The sequence below is a fragment of the Capricornis sumatraensis genome, chromosome 8 (assembly GCF_032405125.1).
Source record: "Capricornis sumatraensis isolate serow.1 chromosome 8, serow.2, whole genome shotgun sequence".
NCBI classification, from domain to species: Eukaryota; Metazoa; Chordata; class Mammalia; order Artiodactyla; family Bovidae; genus Capricornis; species Capricornis sumatraensis.
Genome location: NC_091076.1, coordinates 48,963,105 through 48,984,539, shown reverse-complemented (window position 1 = coordinate 48,984,539; position 21,435 = coordinate 48,963,105). Strand labels below are relative to the sequence as shown.

The window sequence follows — 21,435 nt, the reverse complement described above, 5'->3', positions numbered from 1 at the left end:
ATTGAAATATGATTGATATATAAAAACTCTGTATGTTTAATGTATACAACTGGATGCATTTGGAGATATGTATACACCTGTGGCTCAGTGGTTAAAAACCTTCCTGCCAGTGCAGGAAATGTGGGTCCGATCGGGAAGATCCCCTGGAGAAGGAAATGGCAACCCACTCCAGTATTCTTGCCTGGAAAATTCCATGGACAGAGGAGCCTGGTGGGCTACAGTCCATGGGGTCACAAAGAGTCAGACATGACTTAGTGACTAAACAGCAACAGACAACAACAGTGATACATCTGTGAAACCACCTATGCCATTAATATTTCTGTCACCTCTAAAAGTTTTCTCCCTCTGTTTATTATTATTTTCAGAGCTTCATGTGTGTGTATATGTAAGTATGTATATGTTGTTTACATATACATACATGTACACACACACATGTATACATGTTTATTCTCCCAAGATTTTCTTGGGTGCAACTCTTGTTAATATAAAAACTTTTGGTTCTAAACTGAACTTTTTATGGAGCAACTGAAGCCAAAGAGCTGTTTTAGTTTGGTTACTTTTATTCATCAAAGTCATTTGGGAATGACCCATCAAATAATTTATCTCAGTCAAGAGATATGTTTGGGATTTGTAATGGTTTGAAATCAAACAGTACTGACTTTCGGAAGATTTTCCTAAAGCTGATGAATATGAGGAATTTCAAAGCTGTTCTTGTTTTCAGAAACAAAAAACAACAACAAAGAAATCATACCAAAATGGGAAGAATGTTACTCAGTTACTCAGTTCTTTTCTGTTTTATTGCTTTAATGTATAAAATATTCTGATAGAGATCTGTTGTGTGCACCTTAAATACAACATATACAGTCCATAGGATTCTCTAGGCCTGAATACTGGAGTGGGTAGCCTTTCCCTTCTCCAGGGGATCTTCCCAATCCAGAGATCGAACCCTAAACTTGGAGGACTAGGGCTTCCACAAATAAATAAGGTTGTTTTTAGTGGTGACCCTGGTTGGGTGGGGGCAACTTTAAGAAACCCTATGTCTGTTTTGAGGCAGTGTGGCCTGGTAGAAGCAGCATGGACTTTGCAATCCCACTGACTGGTCAATTTCCAGATATCTGACATTGAGAGAAATCACTCAGCCTTTTAAGTTCAAAATAAAGCAGGCCTTATTCTTACTTTGTGGAGAAGGAAATGGCAACCCACTCCAGTACTCTTGCCTGGAAAATCCCATGGACGGAGGAGCCTGGTAAGCTACAGTCCATGGGGTTGCGAAGAGTGGGACACGACTGGGCTACTTCACTTTCACTTTTCACTTTCGTGCATTGGAGAAGGAAATGGCAACCCACTCCAGTACTCTTGCCTGGAGAATCCCAGGGAAGGGGGAGCCCAGTGGGCTGCCGTCTATGGGGTTGCACAGAGTCAGACACGACTGCAGTGACTTAGCAGCAGCAGCAGCCTTCTTACTTTGACGGATGATTATAAAGATTACATTGAACATAAAAATCAACAACCATCAAAATTGACTCAAGAAGAAATAGAAGACTGGAATAGATCTGTAAAAAGGAAAAACATTGAATTAGTAATTAAAATGTTCCCACAAAAAGCCCAGGCCTAGATTGTGTCACTAGTGAACTCCCATCAGATGACCGAAGAAGCAGTGCTAGTCCTTTACAAACCCTAACTGGAAAAGAGGAGAGGAAGGGAAATGTACCAGCTTGTTTCATGATACAACTGATACCAAGCCGGAAAAGATGTGATGAGAAAACTGTAAACCATTGTTGCTTCTGAATATAGACAAAGAAATCCTGAACAAAAGGTTAGGAAACTGGTCCAGCAAACATGTGAAAAAAGTACTTCATGATCAAGTGGAATTTATCCTGAGAATGCAAGATTGGTTCATCCTAAAAGCAAGTTTATATAGTGGTTTAGTTGCCAAATTGTGTCTGACTCTTGCAACTCTGTGGACTATAGCTCACTGGGCTCCTCTGTCCATGGAATTCTCTAGACAAGAATACTGGAGCGGGTAGCCTTTCCCTTCTCCAGGGGATCTTCCTGACCTAGGGATCAAACCCAGGTCTCCTACAGTGCAGGCAGATTCTTTACCAACTGAGACACCAGGGAAGCCCAGTATACTATATTAATAAAGAACCAAAACCACATGATCACCTCAATAGATTAAAAAAAAAAAGCATTTGACAAAATCTAATATCCAATCATAAAAGCTTTCAACAAACCAGGAATAGATGGGAACTTCCTTAATCTAATAAAAAGCATATACAAAAAAAAAAAAAGAAAAGAAAAAAGCCTACAGCTAACATCATGGTTAATGGTAAAAGGCTCAAATGTTTTTCATAAGCTCAGGAAAAAGGCAAACAATTTGCTTTCACTACTTCAAGCTGGAGTACTGGAGTTTCTAGCGAGTGCAATCAGGTAAGAAAAAGAAAGAAAATGCATCCAGAATGGAAAAGAAGAAGTACAAGCTATCTTTATTTAATGACAATATGATGCTTATGTAGAAAATTTTAAGAAACCACACTCAGAGTAAATAAGCTCAGCAGGGTCACAGATGGTAAAATTAATGCACAGAAATCAACTGTATTTCTATGTAATAGCAATGAATAATACAATAACAGAATTAAAACAATTTCATTCACAATAGTATCAGAGAGAATAAAGTGCTTAGGAATAGATTTAAGAAAAGAACTCAAGACTTACACCTTGAAAACTGTACAGTATTTCTAAGAGAAGCTAAAGAAGATCAGACGCAGCAGTTAAGAATCCACCTGCCAATGCAGGAGACGCAGGAGAAGCAGGTTTGATTCCTGGGCAGGAAGATTCTCCTGGAGGAGGCAGTGGCAACCCACTTCAGTATTCTTGCCTGGGAAATCCCATGGACAGAGGAGCCTGGCGGGCTACAGCCATAGGGTCACAAAGAATGGGACACAACTGAGTACGCATGGAAATAAGTGGAGAGGTATTTTATATTCACTGATTGATTGGATGACTCAATTATTAAGCTGGTAATTCTCTATAAATTGAGATTCAATACTGGTTGATTTGGAGAGAATTGTCATTTTAATCCCTATCAAAAATTCCAGCAGGATGTTTTTTCGGGGGAGGTAGTGGGTAAAAACTAAAAAGCTGACAAGCTAATCCTAAAACTTACCTGGAAATACAGAAGGCCCAAAATAGCAAAAGTAATCTTATAAGCTGGAGGATTTACACTTCCCAATATCAAAACATACTACAAAGCAATAATTAAGACTATGTGGTGCTGGCCTAAGAGTAAACCCATAGATCAATGGAAAAGAAGAGTCTAGAAATAAGGCCTTACATTTATATTCAGTTGACTTTTCTGCAAAACGTACCAAGACAATTCAATAGGGTAAAGAATAGTCTTTTCAACAAATGGTGCTGAGACAGTGGGATATCCATCTGCATGTAAAAAAAATGAATCTAGACCCTTGCACTATACAAGAATGTTAAATCAAATTGGGTCATAAACCTGGTGTAAAACCTAAAACTATAAAACCTTTAGAAGAAAATGCAGGAGAAAATATTTGTGATGTTGAGTAGGGGCAAATATTTCTTAGATATGATACCAAAAATACAATCCTTTATGGAAAAAATTGATGAATTGTACTACATCAAAATTAGGAACTTAAGTGCCTCAAAGGACACCATTAAGAAAATGAAAACAGAAGCCACAGACTAGGACAAAATACATGCAAATCATATACATGATAAAGGACTTGTATCCAAAATATATAAAGAATTCTTATAACTCAGTAAAAGGAGAATTGATTATAACTTGGCAAAAGGTTTGAAAAGATGTGTCACCAAAAAAGATATATGAATGCTCAATAAACCCACAAAAGAGGCTCACATGATTAGTCATAGGGAAATGCAAATTAAAACTAGCCTGAAATACCACTTCACACACTTGTGAAATGGCTGTCACCAAAAAGATAGAGGATATGAGAGAGGATATGGAGAAATTGGAACTCTTAGACCTTGCTGGTAAGAAAATGGTGTAGCTACTTAGGAAAATAGTTTGATAGAATTTCTCTTAGAAGTTAAATATACATTTACCATGTGAATCAGAAATTCTACTCATAGGAATGTACTCAATAAAAACAAGACATACCCACACACAGGCCTGTATGTAAGTGTTCTTAATAGCTTCATTCATAACAGCCCCAAACTGGAAACAACTCAAATGGCCATCAACTAGTGAAACAGTGGTTAAAGAAAACATGGTTTGTTAATACAACAGAATACAATTCCTCGACAATGAAAAGAACAAAATATCAATGCAGGCTACCATATGAACCACAAAAATATACCAAATGAAAGAAACCAGATGTAAAAACCCACAGAGTATCTGAGTGCATTTATATGAAGTGTCCAGGTAAATCATACAGACAGAAAGTAGTTTAGTGGCTGCCTGGGCTGGGCCTGGGAAGGGGTGATGGCAAGCGGGCACTAGGGCTCTTCTGAGATGATGGGAATGCTCTAACACTGGTTTGTGGTGATGTTTGCACAACTTCATAAATTTAGTAAAAATCGTAGAGTTGTAGCCTTGAAATGGATGAATTTTATGGTGTGTAAATTGTTAATAGAACTGATAATAAGTAAAATGAGCTTATATTAGACAGGTTGGCACATGGTACTCAATAAATGATAGTCTTACTCTTTCAGGATGTATTTAATCTTCTGAGCTCAGAGCTGATTCCTCCAGAGGCTGAGGATGGTAAATGCTCACAACTAGCATTTACTGACAGAATGTGGTCCACTAGAGAAGGGAATGGCAAACCTCTTCAGTACTCTTGCCTCGAGAACCCCATGAACAGTATGAAAAGGCAAAATGATAGGATACCGAAAGAGGAACTCCCCAGGTCAGTAGGTACCCAACACGCTACTGGAGATCAGTGGAGAAATAACTCCAGAAAGAATGAAGGGATGGAGCCAAAGCAAAAACAATACCCAGCTGTGGATGTGACTGGTGATAGAAGCAAGGTCCAATGCTGTAAAGAGCAATATTGCATAGGAACCTGGAATGTCAGGTCCATGAATCAAGGCAAATTGGAAGTGGTCACACAGGAGATGGCAAGGGTGAACATCGACATTCTAGGAATCAGTGAACTAAAATGGACTGGAATGGGTGAATTTAGCTCAGATGACCATTATATCTACTACTGTGGGCAGGAATCCCTCAGAAGAAATGGAGTAGCCATTATGGTCAAAAAAAGAGTCCAAAATGCAGTACTTGGATGGAATCTCAAAAACGACAGAATGATCTCTGTTCGTTTCCAAGGCAAACCATTCAATATCAGAGTAATCCAAGTCTGTGCCCCAACCAGTAACGCTGAAGAAGCTGAAGTTGAATGGTACTATGAAGACCTACAAGACCTTTTAGAACTAACACCCAAAAAAGATGTCCTTTTAACTATAAGGGGCTGGAATGCAAAAGTAGGAAGTCAAGAAACACCTGGAGTACCAGGCAAATTTGGCCTTGGAATGTGGAATGAAGCAGGGCAAAGACTAATAGAGCTTTGCCAAGAAAATGCACGGGTCATAGCAAACACCCTCTTCCAACAACACAAGAGAAGACTCTACACATGGACATCACCAGATAGTCAACACCGAAATCAGATTGATTATATTCTTTGCAGCCAAAGATGGAGAAGCTCTATACAGTCAACAAAAACAAGACCAGGAACTGACTGTGGCTCAGATCATGAACTCCTTATTGCCAAATTCAGACTTAAATTGAAGAAAGTAGGGAAAACTGCTAGACCATTCAGGTATGACCTAAATCAAATCCCTTATGATTATACAGTGGAAGTGAGAAATAGATTTAAGGGCCTAGATCTGATAGACAGAGTCCCTGATGAACTATGGACAGAGGTTCATGACATTGTACCGGAGACAGGGATCAAGACCATCCCCATGGAAAAGAAATGCAAAAAAGCAAAACGGCTGTCTGGGGAGGCCTTACAAATAACTGTGAAAAGAAGAGAGGCAAAAAACAAAGGAGAAAAGGAAAGATATAAGCATCTGAATGCAGAGTTCCAAAGAGTAGTAAAAAGAGATAAGAAAGCCTTCCTCAGCAATCAATGCAAAGAAATAGAGGAAAAGAACAGAATGGGAAAGACTAGAGATCTCTTCAAGAAAATTAGAGATACTAAGGGAACATTTCATGCAAAGATGGGCTCGATAAAGGACAGAAATGGTATGGACCTAACAGAAGCAGAAGAGATTAAGAAGAGGTGGCAAGAATACACAGAAGAACTGTACAAAAAAGATCTTCACAACCAAGATAATCACGATAGTGTGATCACTCATCTAGAGCCAGACATTCTGGAATGCGAAGTCAAGTGGGCCTTAGAAAGCATCACTACGAACAAAGCTAGTGGAGGTGATGGAATTCCAGCTGAGCTATTTCAAATCCTGAAAGATGATGCTGTGAAAGTGCTGCACTCAATATGCCAGCACATTTGGAAAACTCAGCAGTGGCCACAGGACTGGAAAAGGTCAGTTTTCATTCCAATCCCAAAGAAACGCAATGCTAAAAAATGCTCAAACTATCACACAGTTGCACTCATCTCACATGCTAGTAAAGTAATGCTCAAAATTCTCCAAACCAGGCTTCAGCAATACATGAACCATGAACTTCCTGATGTTCAAGCTGGTTTTAGAAAAGGCAGAGGAACCAGAGATCAAATTGCCAACGTCTGCTGGATCATGGAAAAAGCAAGAGAGTTCCAGAAAAACATCTATTTCTGCTTTATTGACTATACCAAAGCCTTTGACTGTGTGGATCACAAGAAACTGTGGAAAATTCTGAAAGAGATGGGAATACCAGACCTCCTGACCTGCCTCTTGAGATATCTGTATGCATGTCAGGAAGCAACAGTTAGAACTGGACATGAAACAACAGACTGGTTTCAAATAGGAAAAGGAGTATGTCAAGGCTGTATATTGTCAGCCTGCTTATTTAACTTCTATGCAGAGTACATCATGAGAAACGCTGGAATGGAAGAAACACAAGCTGGAATCAAGATTGCTGGGAGAAATATCAATAAGCTCAGATATGCTGATGACACCACACCTGCCAAAGGATGACACCACATCATTTGGCAGGATGTGAAGAGGAACGAAAAAGCCTCTTGATGAAAGTGAAAGAGGAGGGTGAAAAAGTTGGTTTAAAGCTCAACATTCAGAAAATGAAGATCATGGCATCAGGTCCCATCACTTCATGGGAAATAGATGGGGAAACAGTGGAAACAGTGTCAGACTTTATTTTTTGGGGCTCCAAAATCACTGCAGATGGTGATTGCAGCCATGAAATTAAAAGACGCTTACTCCCTGCAAGAAAAGTTATGACCAACCTAGATAGCATATTCAAAAGCAGAGACATTACTTTGCCAACTAAGGTCCGTCTAGTCAAGGCTATGGTTTTTGCAGTGGTCATTTATGGATGTGAGAGTTGGACTGTGAAGAAGGCTGAGTGCCAAAGAATTGATGCTTTTAAACTGTGGCATTGGAGGAAACTCTTGAGAGTCCCTTGGACTGCAAGGAGGTCCAACCAATCCATTCTGAAGGAGATCAGCCCTGGGATTTCTTTGGAGGGAATGATGCTAAAGCTGAAACTCCAGTACTTTGGCCACCTCATGCGAAGAGTGACTCATTGAAAAGACTCTGATGCTGGGAGGGATTGGGGGCAGAAGGAGAAGGGGACGACAGAGGATGAGATGGCTGGATGGCATCACCGACTCGATGGACGTGAATCTGAGTGAACTCCGGGAGTTGGTGATGGACAGGGAGGCCTGGTGTGCTGCGATTCATGGGGTCACAAAGAGTCGGACACGACTGAGCGACTGAACTGAACTGAACTGAGCATTTACTGAGTACTCACCCTTGTAGCCTGGAGAATCCCATGGACAGAGGAGCCTGGAGGGCTACAGTCCATGGGGTCGCAGAGAGTTGTACACGACTAACTGACTAATACTCATTCTTCCAGACTCAGTGCTACCAGCCTTCTTTAAGAATTCTCATAACAGTTCTCTGACACAGGTGGTAGTATGATGCCTGTTCTACAGGAAAGGAAATGGAAGGTTCGTCAAGGTCATGAGGTTGTGGCATGGCGAATCCCCTGTGTCCAGCAGATCTAACCTGGCCAAATGTCCTGGGACCCTTTCAGTTCTCTTCAGTTCAGTTCAGTTGCTCAGTCGTGTTCAACTCTTTGCGACCCCATGAATCGCAGCATGCCAGGCCTCCCTGTCCATCACCATCTCCAGGAGTTCACTGAAACTCACGTCCATTGAGTCGGTGATGCTATCCAGCCATCTCATCCTCTGTCGGCCCCTTTTCCTCCTGCCCTCTATCCCTCCCAGCATCAGAGTCTCTTCCAATGACTCACTCTTCGCATGAGGTGGCCAAAGTACTGGAGTTTCAGCTTCAACATCATTCCTTCCAAAGAACACCCAGGACTGATCTTCTTTAGAGTGGACTGGTTGGATCTCCTTGCAGTCCAAGGGACTCTCAAGAGTCTTCTCCAACACCACAGTTCAAAAGCATCAATTCTTCGGCGCTCAGCTTTCTTCACAGTCCAACTATCACATCCAAAAACCCTGGAAAAATCATAGCCTTGACTAAATGGACCTTAGTTGGCAAAGTAATGTCTCTGCTTTTGAATATTCTATCTAGGTTGGTCATAACTTTTCTTCCAAGGAGTAAGTGTCTTTTAATTTCATGGCTGCAATCACCATCTGCAGTGATTTTGGAGCCCAAAAAGATAAAGTCTGACACAGTTTCCACTGTTTCCCCATCTATTTCCCATGAAGCAATGGGACCGGATGCCATGATCTTCATTTTCTGAATGTTGAGCTTTAAGCTAACTTTTTCACTCTCCTCTTTTACTTTTATCAAGAGGCTTTTTAGTTCCTCTTCACTAAGACCTAAGAATTCCTAGTCTGCTTGTGGGGCCGGCTAGGTGGTTTGAAGCATGTTCTTTGTTCTATACTCGGTCCTGCTGAAACCGTTGCTGTCTGAGGCCTGCTCTTCCAGGTTACCAGGTAGTTCTGCTCTGCAATGAGATTGTTGCTCACCATAACAGTAATTGCCTGATTGGCCCTGACTCATGTTTCTCCTCGTCACAAGACTGTGACTATGACCCCTCTCTTTTTACGAGGTGTCAAATTCTGTTTTTAGTGAAGTACATTTGATTTTGGTGGGCTGCAGCCCCTCGGGTCACAGAGAGTCAGACCCAACTGAGTGACTGAGCAGACACGCACACACATAGCTGATTTACAGTGTTACCTCAGTTTCAGATTCTTCTCTAGGTTATTACAAGATATTGAACTTGGCTCCCTATGATATACAGTCGGTTCCTGTTTATTTATAGTAGTGGGTATCTGTTAATCCCAGACTAATATATCCCTCCACTGCCTTCCCCTTTGGTAAGCATGTGTTTGTTTTCCATGTCTGTGAGTCTTTTTTGTTTTGTAAATAAGTTCATTCGTACCATATTTTTAGGTTCCACATAAAAATGATATGGTATTTGTCTTTCTCTGACTTACTTCACTTGGTATGATAGTCTCTAGGTTCAACCATGTCACTGCAAATGGCATTCTTTCTTTTTTTATGCCTGAATAGTATTCCATTGTGTGTGTGTGTGTGTGTGTGTGTGTGTGTGTGTATAAAACACATCTTTTTGTTCATTCATTTTTGATGAACATTTAGTTAGCTTCCATGTCTTTGCTATTACAGTGCTGCTATGAACACTGGGGTGCGTACATCTTTCTGAATTAAGAGTTTTTGTCTTGTCTTTTCTGTATATACGCCCAGGAGTAAGACTGCTGAATCATATGATAACTCTATTTTTAGTTTTTTAAGGAACCTCCATACTTTTCTGTATAGTGGCTGCACCAATTCACCCTCTCACTAACAGTGTAGGAGGTTTTCTGTTTCTCCACAGCTTCTCCAGTATTTATTATTTGTAGATTTTTAAATGATGGCCATTCTGACAGGTGTGAGGTGGTACCTCATCGTGGTTTTGATTTGCATTTCTCTAATAATCTGTGATGTTGAGCATCTTTTCACGTGCCTGTTGGTCACTTGTATGTCTTCTTTGGAGAAATTCTATTTAGGTCTTTTGCTTGTTTTTGAGGGGGCTGTTTGTGGTTTGTTGTTGTTGCTGAGCTGTATGAGCCACTGCGACCCCTCTTGACTCGTGTTGGAGGATGGTGATGTGTGGTGGGGAGCCTCTCAACACTGCTCACTGGGTTTCTGTGACTCAGGCCAGTGCTTCTGCCTCACGCCTGCCTTGGGAGTCCCTGAAGTTCACATTTCCTCAGGCTTTTCCCTCAGCCCATCGTCCATCCATTACCATCCTTAGGCCACAGTGCATCCTCTCTGTGGAAGAGCCTTTCATCAGTTTGGAATGGTTTATCCTTTAGGGTTCAGCTCTGTGTGATGCTCCAGGCTACAGGTTAGAGAGTGAGACAGTTTCAGGTGCTCACTGGGCCCAAATCCCTCTCACATTAACTACTGCATTCCTGGGATTCTAACGGTTCCTTTTGTTCTTCACTGGACTCCTATTAGACATTAGTTAAGACATGTAAAAGGAGTATGTAGACGCTCAGCTGGTCCTGTGTGAGGGTGGATATGAGTCAAATCTCCCATACCCACCAGCATTCGGACAAATTCACAGTGTTGTGCTCTTTTCCGTAGCTGACAGTCTGACATGGCTAGGAGTTTGTCTTGTATCTAAACTGCCTCAAACTTCCTCTGCTTTTTGCCTTTGTGTTCCCATGTCTGGATTCATTGCACCCATTAATCACTACTTCTCAAATACCTGCCATGACCAAGACCTGTGCTGGGTGCACAGAGGAGGCAGAGAAGCCCTGCTGCTGCTGCTGCTGCTGCTGCTGCTAAGTCGCTTCAGTCGTGTCCAACTCTGTGCGACCCCATAGATGGCAGCCCACCAGGCTCCGCCATCCCTTGGATTCTCCAGGCAAGAACACTGGAGTGGGTTGCCATTTCCTTCTCCAATGCATGAAAGTGAAAAGTGAAAGTGAAGTCGCTCAGTCATTAGCGACCCCACGGACTGCAGCCTACCAGGCTCCTCCAGCCGTGGGATTTTCCAGGCAAGAGTACTGGAGTGGGGTGCCACTGCCTTCTCTGAGAGAAGCCCTAATACTCCTCTTTTCCATGGGCTTTCAGGCCAGTTGGAGAGACTGGAGGCGCACGTGTAAGGAGAAATTGTATATTCCCTGAGCAAATGGGATGGGGAGAGGATAACCCCACAGCACGGAGTCAAGTTAACCATGGCTGAGACAGTGCAGGGATCCTGACAAACCCACCGCAGGGCAGGCCTCTGTTTGGGGAGCGAGGTGCCGAGAGACGGTCTCCCACAGCGGACGGCAGTGTCTCAGGACTGTGTCCTCCACTGAGCCAGAGCAGCGTTGCAGACATGATCCAGAGTTGGCTATCATGGTAACGGAAACATGGGTGTTATTTGTTTTCCCAGCAGCCCTCACTCCCTCAAATTTGCTCAATTCTCAAACCAGTTTGCTCTTGGATAATTAAAAGTAAGGGCTTCCCAGGTGGCTCAGTGGTAAAGAATCCACCTGCAATGCAGGAGACATGGGTTTGGTTCCTGGGTCAGAAAGATCCCCTGGAGAAGGAAATGGCAACCCACTCCAGTATCCTTGCCTGGAGAATCCCATGGACAGAGGAGCCTGACGGGCTACAGTCCCTGGGGTCACAAAGAGTCTGATGTGCCTGAACACGTATGCACAATCACTTAAGATGTAAAAATATATATTTGGATCATTACCAGGCCAAAGTTAACTCAAGTTCCACCTCCTCTTTGGAGGTGATTCCCAGCATTAGACGGCCTGATGAGTCTTCCTCAGACGGCCTGTGGCCCTCCTCCTCCTCCCTCCATCATGTTGTAGCTCAATCATGGGCTAAATAGACTTTTTTTTTTTATATTGGTTTAGCCTTTTCCTTTTTTTTAGTTTTTAATTTTTTTTTTAATTGAAGGATAATTGCTTTACAGAATTCTGTCAGTGTTGTACAAAGGAGGTTATAACCACTCTTTGCTGATGTAATAACAGGACCTCTGCTTTTTGTTCACTCCCTCCCACAGCAACACCTGGGGCAATTGTGGCCCCCTGGATCTGGCGAGGGGGGAGGGGAAGGGGAGGGGGAGAGGGAGGAGGAGGAGAGGAGCAGCAGGCAGGCCTCACTCCTCTCCTTTCAATGTTCAACCAGAGCTGCTTGCTTTTTATCTCAACCATATATGTGTTGGGCCTCAGCCTATAATTTCTTTTGAATGTTGAAACCACTGTTTTAAGAAACTGAGTATGAAGAGGAAAGCTGAAATAGTGATTTAAAAGAAGCTTGCTTTGCAAAGCAACTGCACTCCAATAAAAAACAAACAAAAAACAAAGGCAAAGAAAGAAGTTTGCTTGTGGACTTGACAAAATGATCCGGAGAGGCAAGTGTACTGTCAGTCCTGGACAAAGTCCACGTTCACGCTCTCTTGACTCTGGTGTGTGTGAGTGTGTGTGTCTGTGTGTCTGTGTGTGTCTGTGTGTGTGCGCGTGCACACTCAACCGTGTCCAACTCTCTTGTGACCCCCTAGACTGTGGGCTCCTCTGTCCATGGGGCTTCCCAGGCAAGAATGCTGGAGCAGGTTGCCATTTCCTTCTCCAGGGGATCTTTCCAACCCAGGGATCAAATCGTGAGACTCCTGCCCTGCAGGCAGATTTTTTACCACTGAGCCCCACTGGAAGCCCCTTGACTCGGTTGGATTTTAAGATAATCGTCATCTAGATCTTTGTTTCCACATGCAGTTTCCAATCACATGTTAACCCTGAAGAGAATGAAGTGCATTCAGATGTAGCATGTTTTAAATTTTTGCATTGTTTGTATTTGCATTAGGGATATAAAGGTTTTGGAATTTGTCCATGGACTGTTCTTTTCCTAAACACAAATTTTCTTGCATCTTCTAAAGATAATGTTTCCCATCTTCTAAAGATAACACTGAAAAATATCCTTTGTGTCCAGGATAGAAATCACTAAATAGTTTAAGGAATGATAACTTGGGTTGTTTTTCTCATGTGAAACTTAGTACCCACCGATGTTCTGTCACGAAACATGGTTTCTGTGGACACAGTGCTACTCACCACCTGCGTGCTCACAAGAAGCAATGCTGGAAAGTGGTAAAAACCAGAGCGGGTAGTCAGAGGCTGGCATTTCTCTCTTACTCACCATGATTCTAGTAAGTACTTAACAGCTTGAGTCCTAGGAACAAGGATACTAGCCTTGCTGACTTCCCAGGCTTGTCCTGGGTAGAAATAAATAATTCTCTGTGAAGCCTTTTTGCAAATATCAAGAGCTCTACAAATCCACGTGGCTGTGTCACTGAAGTGAACAGGGCTCTTCATTTCCCATGGCAATGACACTCATCTAAAGGACATCGTGACTTATCTCTCTGCATGTGGAGATTCAGTTTCTTCAAAGAGAAAAATAACACTATAAAAGCTGTAGGGCTTACCTGGAATAATGACACAGGGGTTTTTCATAATCTTTATATAAATGTCATTTTTAAAGAAAGAAAAATGGATTATCACTCTTGTTTATTTGTAACTTGAGTTTTATTGTTCACTGCCATGCTATTACTCTTCTAAACAGACTTGGCATTTGCATTTTAAGTCCAAAGAATGTCTCATTTCTTTATTCTATTTAAAACAGAGGTACTACAAAGGAGAAAGTAACAGTGATGCTTTCTATTTTATGTCCATGAAGTAATTAGTACATGAAGCATTAATCTTTGGCACATGTTTTAAGCATGCAGACAGTATGTTCCACATCTTTTTTGTGTTAAAACAGAAAGACATTACAAAGATGAGTGCAGAAACAGTAAGCTCTATGGTTTTTTCTAAAAGAAATTTTAGGATATTTACATAGTTTAAAATACTTAATATTTTTCATTTAAAAAAATCCTTGAATTTTCAAACCTAGTACAATGGAGCTGCACTTCATGTGTTTATTCTTAGAATATCGTGCAGCCCTTTCCCTCATCATGTGTTGTTACAGAGGAAATGGGTTCCTGTACACATTAAAGTGGGAAAAAGCTGCATATTTAATTCCAAACAATTCCTTAGACTGGAGGGAACAAGTCTCTTTTGGAGTAGTCATGTTTATTTTACAGTAACTTTGTAGCTAAACAATTTATTATGTTAATACAGAAATACAAAGAGCTTTATCAAACAAAATACTTACTATTTTCTAGCTGCCTTACAGAAATGATTTACTCAAGAAAACAGAACAAAATTTCTCAGTTTCATTAATCAGCTTCGTAAATATTTTGCCAGAGCTTTGTTTTCCTGGGGTGGGGGAAGCAAATAAAAACGTTTAAAAGCTCATATGTGTCTACTGTGTTTTAGCTTGGTGTATTTATTAAGAGTAAATTCTGTGTGTCTTTGCAGTTCATCAATATGTGTATTGAGAAGTTTTTCAAGTTCTTTTGCTCGCTTCTCCTCCTCCAGAAGGAAATGCTGTGTGGCCAGAGAAGCCGGGAAGGACATATCTGGGGGAGACTAAAGAGAGAAGAGAAAGTTAGATGAGTAACACAAGGGCTTTTACAAGCTTCGTGTTTCTTGGCATGCGTCACCCCTGACAAGCTGCCAAACGCTGCAGCTCTTAATGAAAAATATATCTTAAGCTGAACTCTCTACACCAGTGTAATGTAGTCACTGCTAATGAAGTCCTCAAGGAACAAATTTAAAAACTGGCTTAAAAAGGGGGCTAATGGCTGCATGCAGTTAGCCAGATGAGGCGGGATAAAAGCATGATGTTTGGTAGGAGGGTCAATATTGTCTGTCCAGTTGCAGCTGAGATCACCTCAGTGATGAGTGCCGGGTTGCACCCTTCATGTGGTGTGGAAGTGCTTAGTTACCTGTGATCTGTCTAGTGCTTATTTACACACACACACACAAAATGTGTGACTGAGGAATAAAGAGCAATGACAGATAATTTTACAGTGCTTTGTTCAAAATTAATGTTTTAGGTTAATTAAAAAAATAAGTTGGGGAAATTTTTACTTTTGTTTTTTAGTTCTGCAGCACCCCCAGACTCTTCTTCAACTTTTGTTTTATTAGAAGAATGGGATTTTTATAAAGCCTAAGAAGAATCCACGATCGGAACACAGTCTGCAAGCCTGGTCTCTGGCAGGGGCGTACAGACTGGGGCGGAGGACGGTGGCATGCAGCCAGCTCATGGGGCAGCCCCAGCGCAGCTGCCGGGCCAGGCACCACTTCTTCACTCAAAGAGAATATGACAGTCTGTGGGGCGTGGGACACTGCTGTTGATCTGGCAAATACATTCTTTTTAATACTCAGTTAGGAGGAAGGTCAGAAGTAGCTGGCATTCTTCTGGGACAGACAACATCCACGTTCTCACCCCAGCACGATGTTTTATGCTAATGGTGCTGTCATAACATACTCTGGAGGAGCCTGGATCAGCTGCACTTTCCAAAGACTGCAGATACAGTAACACAAGCATCATGCTAAGACATGATGAGCAAGAATCGGTCAGCATGCTGAAGGCTTGGAAAGACAGAGGTACTTCAGAGAGTTAAGAGGGAAACCCCAGAAGCAATTCAGGGCTTGACACTCTGTTTGTAGGTGTCTGGAGATATGGAGCATGTCAGGACCTCTTTTAAGGACAAATTAATGTACCTTGTACTTCTTATCAGTATGAAAGAAGCATAAAGCTTGGCAGGTCTCTTCAAGTTTTGGAGGCAGCATCTTCCATTCTGGGGAGGAATAAACTGAATCATTTATTATGTGACACAGAAGGCTGTTTTGTTTGTTTTTAAGAAGGGCCCAGAGCAAGAAAGGGCTCTGCAGTCAGCTGGGAGTGGGGCACAAGCTGTCTTGCTACTTGGGTGAAATGACTTAGCAGATTTCATACTAGAAGCTGTGGTAGAGAAAAATGGTGGTAGGCTCTTTGTGAAGCCTCTGGCAAGTTTCAAAGGGAAAGCTGTATTAAATCCCTTAAGCCAGGCCATCTGCAGCAGAACATTGTATACTATTTGCAAGACAGTTCCTGTCATGCTCATGAGCCCTGGTTGAGACAGAGCATCTAAGACGCAGACAGGATGACTTGCCCTAGCCTCTGATTTGGCTATTCCAATAGAATTATGCATGGGTCCACTAACACTGTCTCCCTTTACCCAGGTTCTTCTAGCTACTACTCCTGTTGAATGTCTGATCTGCTTGCAATAGAGACCAAAGCTGAGCTCCTGATATAGCACCATCCCTCAAGGAGATCATCCAGACTCTTGGTGGTCCCTCAATCCTTGGAAAGGGCAGAAAGGGCAATAAGCCATCCTTAACGGAACTGATGTGTATCCTACAGTCTGCATCTCCTGCCCGCAGGCCTTGGCCAGCACCACTGCCTAAGGGCTCACAGAGTAACTGATTGATTGACCTGAGATCCTGACTAATAATAAACAAACCTACTTTACAGCAGAGAAGTATGGCAGTGAGGGCATGATCAGGTGTCCATTGGTTCCACCACATATGGCATATTTGTCTTCAGAGGGTGCTAACCTGATAGGCTTCCTGAAGGCATAGCTGAGGCATTAGCTTGTCAACCATATCCTATGAGCATGGCAGCCATTCTTCAGGACATGGTGTGGACTTTAAACCAATGGCTGTCACAGGCTACTGCGTTTGTAACAGTGATCTGGGAACAGAAGGGAGGATGTAGGAACGGCTTCATGCTCTGTTCACCCTCTTGGAGAATTTGTACCTTCTCTCTCTGTCTTTAGGTTCTGTTGGTCTACAGATCTTCGGTGTCAGAGAAGGAAAGCCTCTCACCAAGTGAGACCGTGGAGTCTCTCAAACTTAAAGCTTTGGCAGCATCTAGTCACAGGACTCTTCATGCTGACAGGTTGGAGGCACAGAAAAGAGGTGCGATACCGGCAGAGGCACCTGACCCCGAGCATCATCAGGGCTGAGACCGTCACTACACGGGGGCAGTGAAGAATACGTCTGGGACTCAGGTAATCCATGGAGGGGCTCTTTCGGTGCTCTCATGCCTAGTTTTAAGTACAGGTGCCAAACCACATCCTGCTAAGGGCACAGGAACCAGGGGCTTACCCCACAAGGCCAGCCATCTGGACCAGCAGGAGTGTAGGTTGAGGGGGAAGGGGATCTAGAGAGGGTGAGGAGACTATGAGTGTCAGTTAAGTCCTGGAGATGGCATCAAGGGCTCCAGGTTGTCCCACTGACCCTTCTCCTGTAAGTTTTCCCAGAAATTATGACCAGTCAGAATCTTGGAGAAGCTAGGCCTGAACGGAATGAACAATGTGAAGAGAACATGGATCTGAGTGGTTCAAGCAGGGGACCATAATGGATGCTGCCCATGTCTACCCAGACCCCATCACCAGGCTGGCACATCTATCTCCCAGCTGCCCTGGGTTTTGGCTGCTAACAGCTCACAGGTGGCCCCTTCTCTGGAGCCTCCTGCCTCACCTGGGAAGTTGCAATCCCCCCTCTTCTCAGGGGCAGTGACTGACTGACATGGGGATACAAAACACCAGCGGGGAAGATGGTGGAATAGACAGGCCCTGAGGCTCACCTCCTCTCATAGGCATATCAGAATCACAACTGTCTGCAGAGCAACTATCATAGAAAAAGACTGGAATCTATCAGGAAAGATCTACAATGAACGACAGAAGAAGGAACCACAATAAGCCAAGTAGGAAGAGTGGATCCATGATATGGTGAAGTCTCACACCCCCTAGGGAGGCGGCTCACACATGGGAGAATAATTAAACTGCAGAGGCTCTCCCACAGCAGAGAGTCCTGAGCGCCACACCGAGCTCCCCAGCACAGGTTACAGCACTGGGAAGAGGAGCCTCCAGAGCATTTGGCTTTGAAGGCCATCAGGGCTTAATTGCAGGAGCCCCACAGGACTAGGGGAAAAAGACTTCACTCTTAAAGGGCTCACACAAAATCTCATGTATACGAGGACCCAAGGCAAGAGCAGTGATGTTCAAGCTGGTTTTAGAAAAGGCAGAGAAACCAGAGATCAAATTACCAACATCTGCTGGATCATGGAAAAACCAAGACAGTTCCAGAAAAACATCTATTTCTGCTTTATTGACTATGCCAAAGCATTTGACTCTGTGGATCACAGTAAACTGTGGAAAATTCTGAAAGAGATGGGAATACCAGACCACCTGACCTGCCTCTTGAGAAATCTGTATGAAGGTCAGGAAGCAACAGTTAGAAGTGGACATGGAACAACGGACTGGTTCCAAATAGGAAAAGGAGTACATCAAGGCTGTATATTGTCAGCCTACTTATTTAACTCATATGCAGAGTACACCATGAGAAATGCTGGACTGGAAGAAACACAAGCTGGAATCAAGATTGCTGGGAGAAATATCAATAACCTCAGATATGCATATGACACCACCCTTATGGCAGAAAGTGAAGAGGAACTAAAAAGCCTCTTGATGAAAGTAAAAGAGGAGAGTTAAAAAGTTGACCTAAAGCTCAACATTAGGAAAATGAAGATCATGGCATCAGGTCCCATCACTTCATGGGAAATAGATGGGGAAACAGTGGAAACAGTGTCAGACTTTATTTTTTTGGGCTCCAAAATCACTGCAGATGGTGATTGCAGCCATGAAATTAAAAGACGCTTACTCCTTGGAAGAAAAGTTATGACCAATCTAGACAGCATATTCAAAAGCAGAGACATTACTTTGCTGACTAAAGTCCACCTAGTCAAGGCTATGGTTTTTCCAGTAGTCATGTATGGATGTGAGAGTTGGACTGTGAAGAAGGCTGAGCGCTGAAGAATTGATGCTTTTGAACTGTGGTGTTGGAGAAGACTCTTGAGAGTCCCTTGGACTGCAAGGAGATCCAGCCAGTCCATTCTGAAGGAGATCAACCCTGGGATTTCTTTGGAAGGAATGATGCTAAAGCTGAAGCTCCAGTACTTTGGCCACCTGATGCAAAGAGTTGACTCATTGGAAAAGACTCTGATGCTAGGAGGGATTGTGGGCAGGAGGAGAAGGGGATGACCGAGGATGAGATGGTGGGATGGCATCACTGACTCGATGGACATGAATCTGAATGAACTGCGGGAGTTGGTGATGGACAGGGAGGCCTGGCGTGCTGAGATTCACGGGGTCACAAAGAGTTGGACACGACTGAGAGACTGAACTGAACTGAACTGGGCCAGATCTACCTGGTGGCCTTGGAGAGTCTCCTGGAGAGGCAGGGAATGGCTGCAGTTCACCCTGGGGACAAAGACACCAGTGTCAGACATATTGGGGAATATTCAACTGCACGAACACTCTTGGCAGCTGACATCTTGGATCATTAGCGCCAAGACCTGGCCCCACCTAACAGCCTGCATGTGACAGTGCTAGGACACTTCAGGTAAAATAACTAACTGGGGGGAAACACACCCCTACCCAGACAAGCTTCCTAAAGACTAAAGGGCACACAGCCACCTGTGGATACACCTAGACAGCGCCTGGACCACCAGAGGGCCAAGACCCAGCTCTACCTACCAGTGGGCAGGCATCAGCTTCTCTTTTTAGACAGCCTGCACAAACCTCTAGACCAGCCTCATCCACCAGGGAGCAGACACCAGAAGCAAGAAAACTATAATCCTGTAAGACACGCCAGACCTTCTTGAGACTAGCTGGCCCTGGCCCTGACCACTAGCAGGCTAACACAACCTCCAGACACTTTAGTCCCCATACTCAATGGTATCATGAACTGCCTCCCCGACAATGATCTGAAATGAGCTCTGGGATCCCTGGGCCCTGCATCCAGACTCCAGGAACCAGGTCTGCCTGACAGTAGGTGGGCACTAACCCCAGGATCTGGCTTTACCTGCCAGTGAGTGGGCAAAAGCCTTAGTTTTTGGGACCCTGATCCTGCCCACCAGTGAGCCAGCACTAGTCCCAGCCTCCTTAGGATTCCATAACCAGGCACTTCATGACCATGCCCCACTGAACAGCAGCCAGCAAAGTCTACACAAGACAGGGTCTGGCAACCAACCAGACTAGGGACCGACCAAGCTTCCTGGACACCCACACACCCTGCTGGACCCAAGCAGCCCTCTCAGGGGGAACCTCTAGCTTGGGTGACAACAGGGGAGTGCACTGCTCGGGGCAATACGATGCCTTCTCCAAGGTCAAACAATGTTAACTGATCTGCTGTATGCATAAAAATACAAATAGCAACTTAGACAAAAATGAGCTGGCAGAGGAGTACATTCCAATGAAGGAATAAGATACATCTTTATCAGAAGAGCTAAGTGATGTGGAGATAGGCAATCTACCCAAGAAAGAGTTCAGAGTAATGATCATAAAGATGCTCAAAGAACTCTGGAGAAGAATGGATGCACAGAGTGAGAAATCAGAATTTAAGAGTTAGAAACTATAAGTAACAACCAAGCAGAGATGAGTAATACAACAACTCAAATGAAAAAATACACTACAAGCAATCAATAACAGAATAAAAATGATTCAAAAGAATGGATCACTGAGCTAGAAGACAGAGTAATGGAAATCACTGCTGTTGAACAGAAAACAGAATTAAAAGAAATGAGGACAGTTTAACAGACTTCTGGGACAATATCAAGTACACTAATATTTGCATTAAAGAAGTCCCAGGAGGCGAAGAGACAAAAGGGACCCAAGAAGATAACTAGAGATAATAGCTGAAAACCTCCCAAACCTGGGAAAGGAAATAGCTATCCATGTCCAGGAAGTACAGAGACTCCCAAACAGGATTAACCCACAGAGCAACACACTAAGACACACAGTAATCAAAATGAAAAAATTAAAGAGAGAACACTAAAATCAGTAAGGGAAAAGCAAGAAATAAAATGCAAGGGAATTGCCAAAAGGTTATGAGCTGATTTTTGCAGCAGAAACTCTGCAGTTCAGAAGGGAGTGGCAAGATATATTTAAAGTGGTGAAAGGGAAAAGCCTACAACCAAGAACATTCTGCCCAGCAAGGCTCTCATTCAGATTTGATGGAGAGATAAAAAACTTTGTAGACAAACACAAGCTAAGAGAATTCAGCACCACCAAAGCAGCTTTACAAATATTAAAGGAACTTCTTTAGGCGAAAAAGGCCACAACTAGAAACAAGAAAATTATGGGAGGAAAAATCTCTCTAGTAAAGGAAAACATAAAATAAAGGTAGGAAATCATCCACACACATACCTAGCAGGGAGGTTAAAGGACAAAAGTAGTAAAATCATATATTTCTACAATAAACATTTAAGAGATACACAGAACAATTAGATATAAAAATGATATTAAAATATGGTAACTGTGAGGGAAGGAGAGTACAAATGCAAGGCATTTTA

General features: G+C 43.0%; 1 protein-coding gene across 1 annotated transcript in view; it reads right to left on the bottom strand.

Moving 5' to 3' along the window:
* Positions 1-14,441: 14,441 nt before the first annotated feature.
* The window catches only part of DEUP1 (deuterosome assembly protein 1), a 127,478-nt gene continuing 120,484 nt past the window's right edge, over positions 14,442-21,435 (bottom strand). The window contains exon 14 of the mRNA XM_068977397.1: positions 14,442-14,618. Within this exon, the coding sequence (XP_068833498.1) occupies positions 14,442-14,618 (177 nt within the window). The remainder of the gene's footprint in view (positions 14,619-21,435) is intronic.